Here is a 14,795-nt window from a genome sequence, read left to right as displayed (position 1 = left end):
TGAATGCCGAGTAGGGGCTGGGATGATCGCTGGGCCCCCTCTGATTAATTTGAGACTGTCACCAGTTTGGATTCAGTGCATCTTGGTGAAACTGCCCTGGCCCTGGAGGCTGAGAGCAGAAAGGACAGTGGCAGAGGAGATCCGGGAGCTGGAGTGAGGAGGAAGGGGTAGAGCCTCAATATCTCCACCTGTAAAATAGAAATGTAAAATGAAGTGTGACTTCCATAAGGGGCTGTGAGTGAGGATTGGATGTGGGAGAAATATTTGGATTAAGGTTCCTGGAGTGCAGGGTAGGGGGTGCAGGCAGAGATAGCGTGAGATAGTAAATGTTTGCAATTTAGTAATAAAGGGTGTTTTTTTGTGAAAGGTTGGTTGTCATTGGGGTGGGAGGAGGCTGGCCTGCCTGGAAAAGCCCAGGAAATGGAAGGGAAGGGCAGAGCACAGGTTAGGGGGCAGTTAGGTCCTGGGGCTGTAACTACCCGTGACAAGATTGGGGCAATTTGTGAGCTGGGGTGGTGAAGCAGTCTGGAACTCACTCCCTGGTCTCCATCCAACATTCCTGGCTCCATGAGAGCCCTCCTCCAGGGGGAGGCTGGAGGGAGGGAGGGCAGGGCAGACTGAGGCTATTATCTTCTGGAAGAAGAGATTGATGCCCAAGTGGGAGAAGGATGGTACTAGTGCCCATGTCCTAATCCCCAGAACCTGTGAATGTTACTTTGTATGGCAAAAGGGACTTTGCAGATGTGATTAAGGTACAGATCTTGAGATAGGGAGATTATTCTGGATTATCTGAATGGGCCGATATCATCACAAGGATCCTTATAAGAGGAAGGCAGGAGATCAGAGAGTCCAGTAGAAGTTATAAGGGTGGAAGTAAGAGGTTGGAGTGATACGAGGAAGGGGCCCACAGCACAGGCATACAGGTGGTCTCTGGAGGCTGGAAAAGACATGGAAATGGATCTTTCCTGAAGCCTTCAGAAGGAATGCAGTCCTGTTGAAACCTTGATTTTAGACTTCTGACCTCCAGAACTGTAAGAGAATAAATCCACGTTGTTTTCAGCCACAAAGTTTTCGGTAGTTTGTTATAGCAGCCATAAGAAACTAATACAGATCCAAGGTCACCTGGGGACTGATGGTGGACTTGGAACTGGATTAGAACCTTGTTAGTCCAGATGTCTCAGTCGAAGCCTCCTTGCTTCCTGTATGCTTCGGCCAAAGCTTCTGGGTCACTGTGCAGCTCCCTGGGACAGTAACTGGACCCTTATCACATGTATTTCATTTGACCTTGACAAGAACCCTGTGGGGCAGACAGCCCCTACTTTACACATAGAGAAACTGAGGTTCAGAGGTGAAGTGTCTTGGCCAAAGTCAGAGCACACAATGAGGAATCAATGAGCTAGATCCCAGATCCAAGTCCTCTGCCCTTCCCTGAACAGTACAGATACCACACGTGTCCAGTATTTTGATCTCTCATTCGTTCATTCAACAAATATTTATTGAATATCAGCTGATGCCTGGCCACTGTGCTCAGTGCTGCGGAGCCACTAGTGAACAGTCATGACGTCCAGAGACTAGGAATCCTTTGTTCTTGCATCTGTCTACATAGGTCAGTCAGGTCATGATGTTCCTGTAAACCTCCAACAAGACAAATATTATGCTCTGTTCTGCAACTTTTTATCTCTATATGAAGGGAAAAGTGTTATACCTTTAAAGGTCAGAGCCTTGAGAATGGACTATCATGTATATTTCAGACTATAGGCAGCATTCCCCCCCCCACCCCCCGTACGCGGGCCTCTCACTGTTGTGGCCTCTCCCGTTGCGGAGCACAGGCTCCGGACGCGCAGGCTCAGGGGCCATGGCTCACGGGCCCAGCCACTCCGCGGCATGTGGGATCCTCCCGGACCGGGGCACGAACCCGTGTCCCCTGCATCGGCAGGTGGACTCTCAACCACTGCGCCACCAGGGAAGCCCTATTTTTTTTAAATTAATTTTTATTGGAATATAGTTGATGTACAATGTTGTGTTAGCTTCTGCTGTACAGCAAAGTGAATCAGTTATACATATACATATATCTGCTCTTTTTTTTATTCTTTTCCCATATAGGTCATTACAGAGTATTGAGTAGAGTTCCCTGTGCTATACAGTAGGTTCTTATTACTTATCTGTTTTATATATAGAGCTGTGTATATATCAACACTAATCTCCCAATTTATCCCTCCCCGCCCACACAATAGGCAACATTCTTAACTCAAAGCAAAAGCAATAGAATACAAAGGTTAAAGTAAAAGAAACAGATCTAATGTGGAGTCAGATTTGTTCTTCTCTATTACGCCTGCAACCACCATGCCACTTTTTTTTTTTTAAGTTATTTTAGTTTTGGCTGCGTTGGGTCTTCATTGCTGCGTGCAGACTTTCTCTAGTTGTGGTGAGCGGGGGCTACTCTTCGTTGCGATGCGCAGGCTTCTCATTGGGTGACTTCTCTTGTTGCGGAGCACGGGCTCTAGGCACGCAGGCTTCAGTAGTTGTGGCTCACAGGCTCAGTAGTTGTGGCCCGCAGTCTCTAGAGCGCAGGCTCAGTAGTTGTGGCACACGGGCTTAGTTGCTCCGTGGCACGTGAGATCTTCCTGGACCAGGGCTCGAACCCGTGTCCCCTGCATTGGCAGGCGGATTCTTAACCACTGCGCCACCAGGAAGTCCCCAATACAGTATTATTAACTGTAGTCACTATGTAATGCTGTGAATACATTAAATCCTCATGATTTGTTTATCTTATAAGTGGAAGTCTGTACCTTTTGACCATCTTCACCCATTTTACTCACCCCTCACCCCCTGCCTCTGACTACCACCAGTCTGTTCTTTCTATCTATGAGTTCAGGTTTTTTCTTCTTCTTCTTTTTTTTTTTGGCTGCACTGCATGGCTTGTGGGATCTTAGTCTTTTTTTTTTAAATTTCTTTTTAGATTTTACATATACTCTCACCTTTTATTTATTTTTATTTTTTATTTTAATTTTATTGGCGTATACTTGATTTACAGTGTTCTGTTAGTTTCTGCTGTACAGTAAAGTGATTCAGTTATACGTATACATATATTCATTCTTTTTTAGATTCTTTTCTCATATAGGTTATCACAGAATGTTGAATAGAGTTCCCTGTGCTGCGTAGTAGGTACTTGTTGGTTATCTGTCTTATACATAGTAGTGTGTGTATGTTCATCCCAAGGTCCTCCATGCCACATTTCTCCTTTGGTAACCATAAATTTGTTTTCAATATTTGTAAGTCTGTTTCTGTTTTGTAAATAAGTTCATTTGTATTATTTTAAAAATTAGATTCCACATATGAGTAATATCATATGATATTTGTCTTTCTCTGCCTGACTTACTTCACTTAGTATGGTCATCTTTAGGTCCATCCATTGTTGCTGCAGATGGCATTATTTCATTCTTTTTGATGGCTCAGTAATATTCCATTGTATATATGTACCACATCTTCTTTATCCATTCCTCTGTTGATGGACATTTAGGTTGCTTCCATGTCTTGGCTATTGTAAATAGTGCTGCTGTGAACATTGGGGTGCATGTATCTTTTCAGATTATGGTTTTCTCTGGATATATGCCCAGGAGTGGGATTGCTGGATCATATGGTAGTTCTATCTTTAGTTTTTTAAGGAACCTCCATACTGTTCTCCATAGTGGTTTACCAATTTACATTCCCACCAACAGTGTAGGAGGGTTCCCTTTTCTCCACACCCTCTCCAGTATTTATTGTTTGTAGACTTTTTGATAATGGCCATTCTGGCTGGTATGCAGTGATACCTCATTATAGTTTTGATTTGCATTTCTCTGATAATTAGTGATGTTGAGCATCTTTTCATGTGATTTTTGGCCATCTGTATTCTTTGGAGAAATGTCTGTTTAGATCTTCTGCCCATTTTTTGAGTGTGTTGTTTGTCTTTTTGACATAGAGCTGCTTGAGCTGTTTGTATATTTTAGAGATTGAGCCCTTGTCGGTCGGTCGCTTCATTTGCAGATATTTTCTCCCATTCTGTGGGTTGTCTTTTCGTTTTTTTTTTTTTTTTTATGGCTTCTGTTGCTGTGCAGAAGCTTTTAAGTTTAATTAGATCTATTTGTTTATTTTTGTTTTTATTTCCATTACTCTAGGAGGTGGATCAAAAAAGATATTGCTGCCATTTATGTCAAAGAGTGTTTTCTCTCTGTTTTCCTCTAAGAGTTTTATAGTGTACGGCCTTACATTTAGGTCTTTGATCCATTTTGAGTTTATTTTGTGTATGGTGTTAGAGAATGTTCTAATTTCATTCTTTTACATGTAGCTGTCCAGTTTTCCCAGCACCACTTGTTGAAAAGACTGTCTTCTCCATTGTATATTTAAGGCAACATTCTTAACACAAAGCAAAAGCAATAGAATAAAAGGTTAAAGTAGGGCTTCCCTGGTGGCACAGTGGTTGAGAGTCCACCTGCCGATGCAGGGGACACGGGTTCGTGCCCCGGTCTGGGAGGATCCCACATGCCGCGGAGCGGCTGGGCCCGTGAGCCATGGCCGCTGAGCGCAGCGGGAGAGGCCACAGCAGTGAGAGGCCCGTGTACCACACAAAAAAATAAATTAAAAAAAAAAAAAAGGTTAAAGTAAAAGAAACAGATCTAATATGGAGTCAGGTTTATTTTTCCCTGTTACAGCACCCCTCCTGGGGCCGGCTTTCTAGGGACTTGGAAGAGAATCCACAGCAATCACTTATAACTCATTCATCCATCCTAAACTCAGAGTCAGGCCCAGGAGAGACCTCAGTGACTGTTTGCTAACCAGAAAATAAATGACGTGTTGAGTTGAAATGTGCCATGTAATTTACAAGGCCCATAAAGTAGAAACAAAATAATACATCAAGAACAGAAGGTTTTTTTTGTTTTTCCTTTTGGTTTTTTTTCGGAGTGTCAGGGAAACTACAGATATGGATACAACTTGCTGAAGTCTCTCCAACTGAGCATCAGGCTGGGAGGTGCATTGAAGGACTACAATGATGACTGATAGTGAACTTTAAATCCACCGCATGGGGAATTTCCTGGTGGTGCAGTGGTTAGGACTCCATGCGTCCACTGCAGGGGGCCCCAGGTTCTATCCCTGACTGGGGAACTAGAATGCCACAAGCAGTGCAGTGGCAGGACCAAAAAAAAAAAAAAATCCACTACATGTTACATATGGACACCCCCCACACACACACATACACACAATTTGCACATGCCACCCAGGAAGAGACAGGAAAAGCAGTCAGGCCTGCCTGAGCAGAAAACTCCTTAAACTTACATGCACTTTCCACCAATCATTTCCAAGGCCCCCCCCCCGACTTCCTGTTTCCAAGATAAATATCCCACTCAAAAACCCATGAGCAGACACATCTGCACACTGCCTCCTGTCTCCTAGTTTGGCTGCAATAAAATCTTTTCTCTCTGCACACAACTGTTGCCTGCTATTTGGTCTTTCCGTTGGGCAGCAGGCAACGAGCCCATTTGCTCCATTACAATGACCCTGAGGTAGAGGAATCTTGTACCCCAAGCAAAAGTATACTCCCTCAGCCAGCCCACCCAGTGGGGCTCTCCAGCTCCTCACAGCATCTCCACACGCCTGCCATGCTCTCCTGCCAAGCAGTCTCCTCATTCACCACACACCCCAGTGCCTGCTCAGGGAGTCCCCTCCCACCAGGAAGGTTTCTTTTTTCCTCCTTTCTCACTCTTTAACTCTGAAGCATGGTTCAAGGTACAGCTGAAGTCTCTCCTGCTCAAGGAAGCCCTTCTCAATGTCTCCTCGTCCTTCTCCAAGGGTATGTGTCATCCTTTGAGGACAGGGTATAACAGAGAATAACAAACCTGACTCCATATTGAATTCCTTTAGCACTGACCTTTGTGCTGTTGCCTGTACTGAGTTATGCTGGCTTTGCCCCTTTTGTAAAAGAATGTTGCCTATAACCTGAAATATACAGGATAGCCCGTTCTCAAGGCTCGGACCCTTTAAGGTGTCATTCCATTCATGTAGAGACTAAAAGGTGCAGAACAGAGGATAACATTTGTCTTGTTGAAGTTATATGGGAATACTGTGACCACACCTACACGGACAGCTGCAAGAACAAAGGATTCCTACACCAAGCCACACCTGCTCCCCTTTTAGTATAAAAGAAGCCTGAATTCTAACTCAGGTAAGATGGTTCTTTGGGACACTAGTCCACCATCTTCTCGGTCTGCTGGCTTTCCAAATAAAGTCACTATTCCTTATCCCAACAACTCATATCTCGATTTATTGGCCTGTCATGCAGTGAGCGGTACAAGCTTGGACTTGGTAACAAGGGCACCATTTTTTCATCCTGTGTCCTCTCATTGTGCCCATCACCAGGATGGCCACAAGGAGGCCCGCAAGCATGGCCATGCCCCAGGCACACCACACTCTTTCAGGCCTCTTTTGCACTTGCAGCCCCCTCTTGTCTAGACTGTCCTCTCCTGACTTCTCCTCCTTCAAAGTCTCATCTCCCTGAGGATCCCTCCCCACCTCCACACCCACATGTTACCCTTCTCTGCTCACTGCCCCCACTCTTCTCAGAATCTGTCTCTAGTGTAGCAATTGTCACACGAACACATGTCTAATGAATTCAGTTCCATTAGATTGAAGGGAAGAAAAGCCCATCTTTTACATTTCTTGAGTGGCTACTCTGTGCCAGGCACTGTGCTGTGTGCTAAGGAAATAGAGATGAATCAGAGACCTGCCCTCAAGGGCCTAATGATTTGCTTGATGCCTCCCAAACTAGACTGGGGGCTTCCAGGGGATTAGGACTCAGATCTGATTCCCCTGTGGGTCCCCCATCACCAAGCGCAGACTGGCTCATAAGAAAGCTTTGTGGAGCGAATGCAAGATTGACCTTCTTAAGTTGTAGCTTCAGCTCGGACAAGCCACTTCACTTTCCAGAGCCTCACGTTCCTCATAGGCTAACTGGGAGCAGGGTTTCCAGGACTGGGGTGAGGATAAGAGGAAATGACAAGTGTGAAAGCTCTTTGGAGACCAAATATCCTTCGGTATACGTAAGAGATGGTGACTGACGTTTCCCTCTGTCCCCTACCAGGGCCAGCCATACTCCTCAAGGACCATGGAAGCAGCCCTCACTGGCATTGAATTCACATCACTCAGGTCTAAGCCTTCCTGGATCCTGGAGAATTCTCTGCACAGAGCCATGGATTTCTCTCTCCAGCCTACGGGCTTTGGATTTATTTCTGACTTGGGAAATCCCCATCCTGCCTTCTGCTTTCAGCCCAGGCCCTGGCTTGGGTAAAACACGAGGAAGCAGGTGACATCTCAGGACAGAAGGGGCCACGTCAGGGAAGTGTCTTCCAGGGATTCACACCAGAGCTGGAGATATTATGGGATATTATGGTTGGGATATTATGTTAGAGAAAATGAAAGCTGGGAGAGCGGGAGGGACCTGCCTCGGGTCTCCAGAAAGTCAGTAATAGAGCCAAGGTAAGTCCCAGGATGCCTGGCTCTCATCACATCCACTCTATCTCAGGGCCACCAAAGCCCTACCCCATCAGAGTCCCCCTAACGTTCCTCCTCATCTCTCTCTCTACCCCGAGACACTTAGTTCTGCCCAAAAAGATTCTCAGTGTTCTCCAAATACATCATCTGCTTTTAACTCAGTGCCTTTGCATGCAATACGCCTTTTTGTGCATCCCCTTCTCCCACTTGTCTACTAGGTAAACCCCTACTCATCCCTCAAGGCCCGTTCAAATAAATGTTTCCTTCCTTCAAACAAAGTCTAAACTCAGTTTATCCAGAATCCATTCATCTCTCTTTCCTCTGTGTTCTTATAACACTCTCTGTATACACTGATTTTAATATTTACTACCCTCTTCTATAATTGTCTATAACTGTCTTAGTCCTCACTAGACTGTATTCTCCTCTAGGATAGGAATTATTTCTGCTTCATCTCTCTGTCCCCAGGGCCTATCAAGGTGTCTGGCACTCAATTGGCACTCAATAAATGTCGACCAAATAGTGGAACAGATGAAGGAATATGAGGCAAATTTTTAACCTTTTTAAATTTTATATTTTTAAGGAATATGAGTCTTTATTTATTTCTTTATTTGGCCATTCCACGCAGCTTGCAGGATCTTAGTTCCCCAACCAGGGATTGAACCCGTGCCCTCGGCAGTGAAAGCATGGAGTCCTACCACTGGACCACCAGGAAATTCCCTCAGAGTCTTAGTTTATTATCCTTGAAATGAAAGGAAAAAAAAACTCAAGCACTTGGTAAGGATAAATGGTGGATAATGAATGTGGCACCATCACTGACTCAGTTGCCTGAGCCAAAAATAGGGTATCACCCCAAATTTCCACTTAGCCCTCTTCCTTTTCCCCTTCCCCTGTCACCATGGCTTTTTTTTTTTTAATTAATTTATTTTATTTTTGGCTGCGTTGGGTCTTTGTTGCTGTGCTCAGGCTTTTCTCTAGTTGCGGTGAGCAGGGGCTACACTTCGTTGTGGTGCGTGGGCTTCTCATTGCAGTGGCTTCTCTTGTCATGGAGCACGGGCTCTAGGTGCGCGGGCTTCAGTAGTTGTGGCATGAGGGCTCAGTAGTTGTGGCTTGCGGGCTCTAGAGCGCAGGCTCAGTAGTTGTGGCGCACGGACTTAGTTGCTCTGCAGCGTGTGGGATCTTCCCGGACCAGGGCTCGAACCCGTGTCTGCTGCATCGGCAGGCAGATTTTTAACCACTGCACCACCAGGGAAGCTCACCATGGCTTGTTGAACCTGGCTGAGGAGCTAGGTAAGAAACTCTAGGTTACTGGGGGATTTCCATCAGGCCAGAGCTGTCAGGAAGGACGGAGGCAAAGGATGCCGGACGTAGGGATCCTGTAACTAAAAGAACCAGAGGGAGTGACTGCTGGGGACACTGAAGGAGCAGATAAGGGATGGAGAAGGGAGAAGTCAAGGGTGGGTTCTGGGGACTTAGAAACCACTCAGTCTCTGCCCTCAAGGAGCTCATGGTCTGCTGAGGAAACAAATAGGAACAGTTTTATACAGAACTTCACTGTAGTGCAGCACTACCTCCTTCCTGATACCCCTTTTTTATTTGGCTTCCAGGATACCACCCAACTTACCTTCTTGGCCCTCCTTCTCATTAGTTTGCTGCTTCTCCTAGTTTTCTCAAATTCTGAATTTTGAAGGAAATGATTTTCCATCTACACTCACTCCTTTGGTGGGCTCATCCACTCTCATGGCTTTAAACACCATCCATGTGCTGATGACTCTCAAACTGATATTTCCAGTCTTGATCTCTCCCTTGACCTTCAGACCTATATGCCCTCCTGCTCCCTCAACAACCCTACTCTAATGGACATCTCAAAGCCAACACACTCAAAAATGAGCTCCAGATATTTCCCCCCAAAACCAGCACCTCCCTTGTCTTTCCAGCTGGTCTCCCTGCTTCTGCCACTGACCCCACTGAATTTTTCTTCATAAAACAGCCAGAGTAACTCTGTTAAAATCTAAATCAGATTGTGTGGATCCTCTGCTCATAACCCTTCACGGGATCCTCAACATGGGGTAAATGGGGTAAAACCAAAGTCCTTATTATCGTGATCTGCGAAGCTGTACTCTCTGGCTCCTATCTCTATCCTCGTCTTCTCCCATTCTCCCCACAGAACACTATGCTCCAGCCATTCCAGGCCCTTTGCACTTGTTCCTTCCTGATGTTCTTCCCTAAATATCAGAATAGTGCCCCCTTTCTTTTTTCTTCAGATCTTTTACTCAAAGGTCACCTTCCCAGTAAGGTCTTCCTTGGCCCCCTAACTGAAAGGAAACGTCTCCCCTACCAACATTTTATTTCCACTTCTCTGACTTATTTTTTCTCCTCAATATTTACTGCAGTCTTAAAACTATATATTTTATTTACCTATCTTCTTTATTTATCTCTCATTAAAATAGAAGCACCATGAGTCTCCTCATGATTTGTTTTTTTTTTGGTCTGTTTTGTTCACTGTTGTGTATCCATTACTTAGAATAGTGGCAGGCATATGTAAGGTACTCAGTAGATATTGCTTGAATGAATGAAAGAAAAAGGTGGACATTTCCAAGGGGCAAATTTTACTCTAATGAAAAACTTTATAACACCCAGAGCTGCTTGTCAACAATGACAGTCGATATGCACAGTACACTACCTCTTAAATATGTTATCTCATGAAATCCTCACATCAGTCCAAGATGCGAAGAAGGCTGGGCAGAGATTATGATGCTGGTTGAAAAGGAAACTGAGCCCAGACATGGAAAAGGGATTTGTTAAAGGTCACACATTTGGTCAGGGCAGGAGGGGAACTATGGATGACTGCTGGCCGTGAAAGGGGCTGGTGAGTGATGGAGCTTAATGGGGGTTGGGTTTGAAGGACTTACATTGCCAGAAGGCATAAGGATCTCTGAAAGGGAAGCTGAGTCAGAGGTTAGTAAAACGGAGGCATCAGCAAAGGAGTGGGAGAGAGATGTGACAAGGCTGACAGCTAAGCTTATTTAGCCCAGTCCTGGAGAGGGCAGCTGAATTTCCCAGCAGCAGAATGCTGCGCCTGAGATTGGGTAATCAAGCCCTTACAAAATCTGGAATGCAGAACTGGAAAGGCAGTCTTAAGAGACCAGTGAGTCCACTGCAGGTCTACAGAGTCTGGCTTCCCCACTGGTCTGTGAGGTCTTTGAGGGCAGGGACCGTGTTCCTAGATTTAGCCCCAGCTTCTAGCAGGGCCTGGAATATGGAATATAGTAGGGACTCAAATATTTCTGTCGAAGGAATACATAAATGAATGTATGCACCCAAACGGGAAACTGAGGGGGAGACGAGACAAACAGGAGGGGCGAGGCGTAAAATCACCCAGCGATTCTGGGGTAGAAGCAGACTAATTTTCCTGGGACGCAGCAAGACAAACAGTCCTAGTACTAACGCTGGTTGCCACCAGGTGTTTTTCAACAGGGATTGGCAAGCAAATACCGCCTGGGGACAGAAAGGCGGGGCTAAATGGGGCCGTTGGGGCGGGTCCAGGCTGGAGAGGCCGATTGGCTGAGACTCAAGGCGGGGCCAATAGAGCAGGCGCGCCAAATTTCCACCCAACACGTGACTAACGTGTGTAACGTCACTTCCAGTCCGGTGGGCGGGAGCGGGAAACAAAAGAAGACCAAGGACGCATGCGTTTGGTGTGTCCCAGGTTCCGATGGATTCTTCCGCTCAGGGAGAATAAAGTGCTTCCGGGTCGCCGCCGCCTGCCGACTCCCGGCGCGGTAAGTACATAAGACAGGCTGCTGTTGCTGTCTCTTTGCCCCTTCTTTCCTCCCTTCCCCAGAGAAACCTCATTCCCTTGACTCGCCTCCTCAGGAGCTGCCTGTTCACACTCCCTTTAACATTAAAAGAGTTCCAGCTCATTGGCCGCTTCCTCGAAACTAAGCCCCACCCCGTCGCACAAGGTCCGTCACTCATTGGTGTCACTTCCTGTCACCCAGCAGTTCTTGCAGTTAATTGGCCTTATCCAGGCCCCGCTCCTTTCTCGGTAGCAACCCCAAATACCTGCCTGGATCCCGCCCATGCCTTCTTCCTGTTGGTCAACTCCACGGTCATTATCATAATAAGCCGAGAATGGGCGGTGGCTTTGCGGTGAGGGGTTGGGCTTTCGGAGCCGCGGTCTCTGGCCCTTCAGTGCTTATGGGACTTGAGAGAGGGTTCTGTTGTGCCTCTTAAACGCGCCGGGCAGCTGAGCTCCACGGAAGGGCAGCGGCTGGCCCCGGATTGGTCAAGTGCATTAGGGCGAGAGCAGAATTAGACGTAGATCCTTTTCTCCTGCTCACCTCTAGTGCCCGGCCTGGATCTCTTCCCCGCGAGAGTTCTATGCCCAACTCACCGTGGCACCTAGAGCCAGTCGTTGCCTGTCGCTGGGCCTCAGTTTTCCTGTGAGCTGAAAGGTTTTAATTCAGATTCTCTGGGACCTCCCGTTCAGCTCCCTCAGCTGCTGAATCTGAGCTGAATATACTTGTTCTCTTACATGTTAGTTCATCCAGTCTTTCATCTGCTCATACCTTTAGAATGTTACTGAGCCATACGTGCACGTGATAACACTTCCCCTCCCTGCCCCCCAGTTTGGCTGTGGTTCATGATAGAGGTGGTCAGGGTCCAAAATTTCTGACACTGGGTGGGTATGGTGTGGGCGGCATGGAGGAGCAGAAAGTAGGTCTCAGTGTTTGGAGGAGGTGGAGAGAGTTTCAGTAGAGTCCTGCTGTCTTTAATTTTGTAAGGCCAGTCTGCATTCTGGTTTCCTCTCTCTACATTTGGCTTCCATTCTCTTCCCTCCTTGAACAGCTTACAAACAGCTTTACTTACCCATAAAGTAAATTACTTAATTATCAGAATAACTATGAGGGTGGCATAATTGTTACTGTCCCCGTTTTACAGATGAGGAAACTGAGGCTCAGAGAGGTTAAGTGACTTGGCCAAGGTCAAACAGCTAGTAAGCGGTGGAGCCAGGACTCAAACCCAGGTCTGTCTGATTCCCACAGGGAAGGGGTACTTTCCTGCTACCTTCCACACTACCCAATCCCCAAATCAAAATGTAACCAAATACAAACTAAAACCAAACACATCTGAGAGCTGGATTCACCTGACGCTTTTCCTCAGTCTAGGAGCCATGTCCACGTTGTTTCCCTCACTCTTCCCCCGTGTGACTGAGACACTGTGGTTTAATCTGGATCGACCCTGTGTGGAGGAGACAGAGCTGCAGCAGCAAGAACAGCAGCATCAGGCCTGGGTGAGTGAGGACATAGCACAGCGGTGGAGCTTCAGTCAGGTGCCCCGCCCCCCTTCACTGGCGTTGACCCAGACCTACTCTGGAGACCTGCCCTGGGGGAGCTTTTTGTCCTGAGCTGGGGGCCTAGGTTCTCACTTTTGTGTTACCCTAATTTGCCAGGGGACCGTGGGAGCTCTAGGCCAGGTTGGAGCCCAGGCTCTTTTCCCTAAAGCATAGAAAATAATAATTTTGACTGTTTATTGAGGACCTAGCAGATGTCATGTTCTAGGCTGATAGTCTCACTTCATCCTCACCATAAGCTTATGAGGAAACCAAGGACCAGAGAGTTTACGTAGTTGGATCAAGTTCATAAGTAAGTGGCAGATGACAGGAGAGAAAGGGATTGAATCTTGCAGAGAGCTGGAAGGAAGCTTCTCCTTCACACTTGGGGGTCTTCCTGGGGGCAGGGCAGGTGAGTGCCATGCCCCTGACTGCCCTGCTTGGGCCCTGGCCTTGCTCTTCTCCCCCTGTGGCCACAGCTCCAGAGCATTGCAGAGAAAGACAACAACCTGGTACCTATTGGCAAGCCGGCCTCAGAGGTGAGTGGCTCCAGCAGGTGGGGCCTCTGTGGGGCCCAGGTGGACCAAGGCTCTGCTCTAATTCGGAAGGTCTGGCCTCTGACTCCAGAGCAGTCGTGGTCCTCAGCTCTGGGTGGAGGACAGAAAAGAGGACGTAGAGGGGGAGGGCACTGGGCTCAGCACTAAGGTCCTGCAGAACGTGCACCAGCCTGCTAGATTAAAGTGGGACAGGACTGGGGAATGGAGCTCATTCGTTGTCCCCAGAGAGAGGCTCCAAGTGGGCCAGTCCTTGAACTGGCCCAGGCAGACCTGTAGAGGCTACAGGCTCTTCCCTGCCTCACCAGCACTATGATGACGAGGAAGAGGAAGATGAAGACGACGACGAGGACAGTGAAGAGGACTCGGAGGATGATGAGGACATGCAGGACATGGATGAGATGAATGACTACAATGAGTCACCTGACGATGGAGAGGTCAATGAGGTAGGCAGGGGTGTGGGGCAGGGCCTCTGCTCCTGGGCCCCTACCCCTGACCTCACTGGCAGCCAGCGGGTACAGAAACCCTGGATCCAGCCAGGGGCAGGATCTGGGACTGGGGCTGGCTGGGTGGCTGAGGCCCCTCCCCACCCACACCCAGCCTCCTCTCCAGGTGGACATGGAAGGCAACGAGCAGGATCAGGACCAGTGGATGATCTAGGTAGACAAGGCAGGGTGGTCTCAGAAAGACTCCAGGCCCGCCCAACCTATCCTGGAGCCCCTGCAGACCCAGCTGATCACCCAACCCCCCCTGCCCCGGTGCCTGAAAGCTCACCCTCGGGCACCTCCTTAGCTGCTGCCAGCACCTGGTATCCTTGGCCCCTCCCAGGCCATCAGTCTGCCCTTGAATCCGCAGAGCCTGAGCCCACCCCACCTTTCTGGCCAGCACCTCATCCCTTGGTTGCCAGATCTAGTCTCTTTCTAACTCTCTTTAATAAAGACACAGGACTGATTTTTTTCCCCACATCTATTCCCTATTTCTTGGTGGGGCCTAGAGGAGTGCAGCATCTTCTCTTGAGCTTTGGGGAGAGGGTTCTCAAGGGACTTCAGGCAAATCTACCTGGCCACGCGGGCTGGGGCTATGGAAGGCCAGGGTAGCCCTGGCTGTGGGCCCAGGCTCCACTGCCATTTCCTCTGGCCCAGCTTGCACCCAGCCATTCCTGCAGGGCCTCTAACTCAGTGTTTACTGTTTCCTTTGATCCCACCTGGAATGGCATGGGGTGGGGTGGGGTGGGGGGTGGGAGGCAGGCTTTCTGAGCGCCAGAACTGGGAGGCCCCTGGAGCTCTCCTAGTCAACTTCCTTGGTGTTAGAACAGATTAGATCTCAGAGCAGGGTAGGGATTCCCATGGAGTAACCCAGCAAATCAGTGACAGGGCTGTGTTGTG

At 47.9% G+C, this 14,795-nt stretch overlaps 1 protein-coding gene across 4 annotated transcripts in view; it reads left to right on the top strand.

The window, feature by feature from the left end:
• ANAPC15 (anaphase promoting complex subunit 15) overlaps nt 1-14,373 on the top strand; it is a 69,710-nt gene extending 55,337 nt beyond the window's left edge. Inside the window, exons 3-7 of one of the 4 annotated variants that reach the window (XM_030831141.3) lie at nt 11,231-11,303; nt 12,688-12,817; nt 13,336-13,395; nt 13,719-13,856; nt 14,011-14,373. In XM_030831141.3, the coding sequence (XP_030687001.2) occupies nt 11,231-11,303; nt 12,688-12,817; nt 13,336-13,395; nt 13,719-13,856; nt 14,011-14,070 (461 nt within the window). In that variant the 3' untranslated portion in view covers nt 14,071-14,373. Of the gene's footprint in view, nt 1-11,230; nt 11,304-12,533; nt 12,551-12,687; nt 12,818-13,335; nt 13,396-13,718; nt 13,857-14,010 lie in introns of those variants that run through there. The other 3 variants (XM_070046156.1, XM_030831147.3, XM_070046157.1) reach the window with 3 other exon arrangements.
• Nucleotides 14,374-14,795: the final 422 nt, after the last annotated feature.

This window comes from Globicephala melas, chromosome 8 (assembly GCF_963455315.2).
Source record: "Globicephala melas chromosome 8, mGloMel1.2, whole genome shotgun sequence".
NCBI lineage: Eukaryota > Metazoa > Chordata > Mammalia > Artiodactyla > Delphinidae > Globicephala > Globicephala melas.
This window is presented reverse-complemented; position numbering and strand designations above follow the sequence as displayed.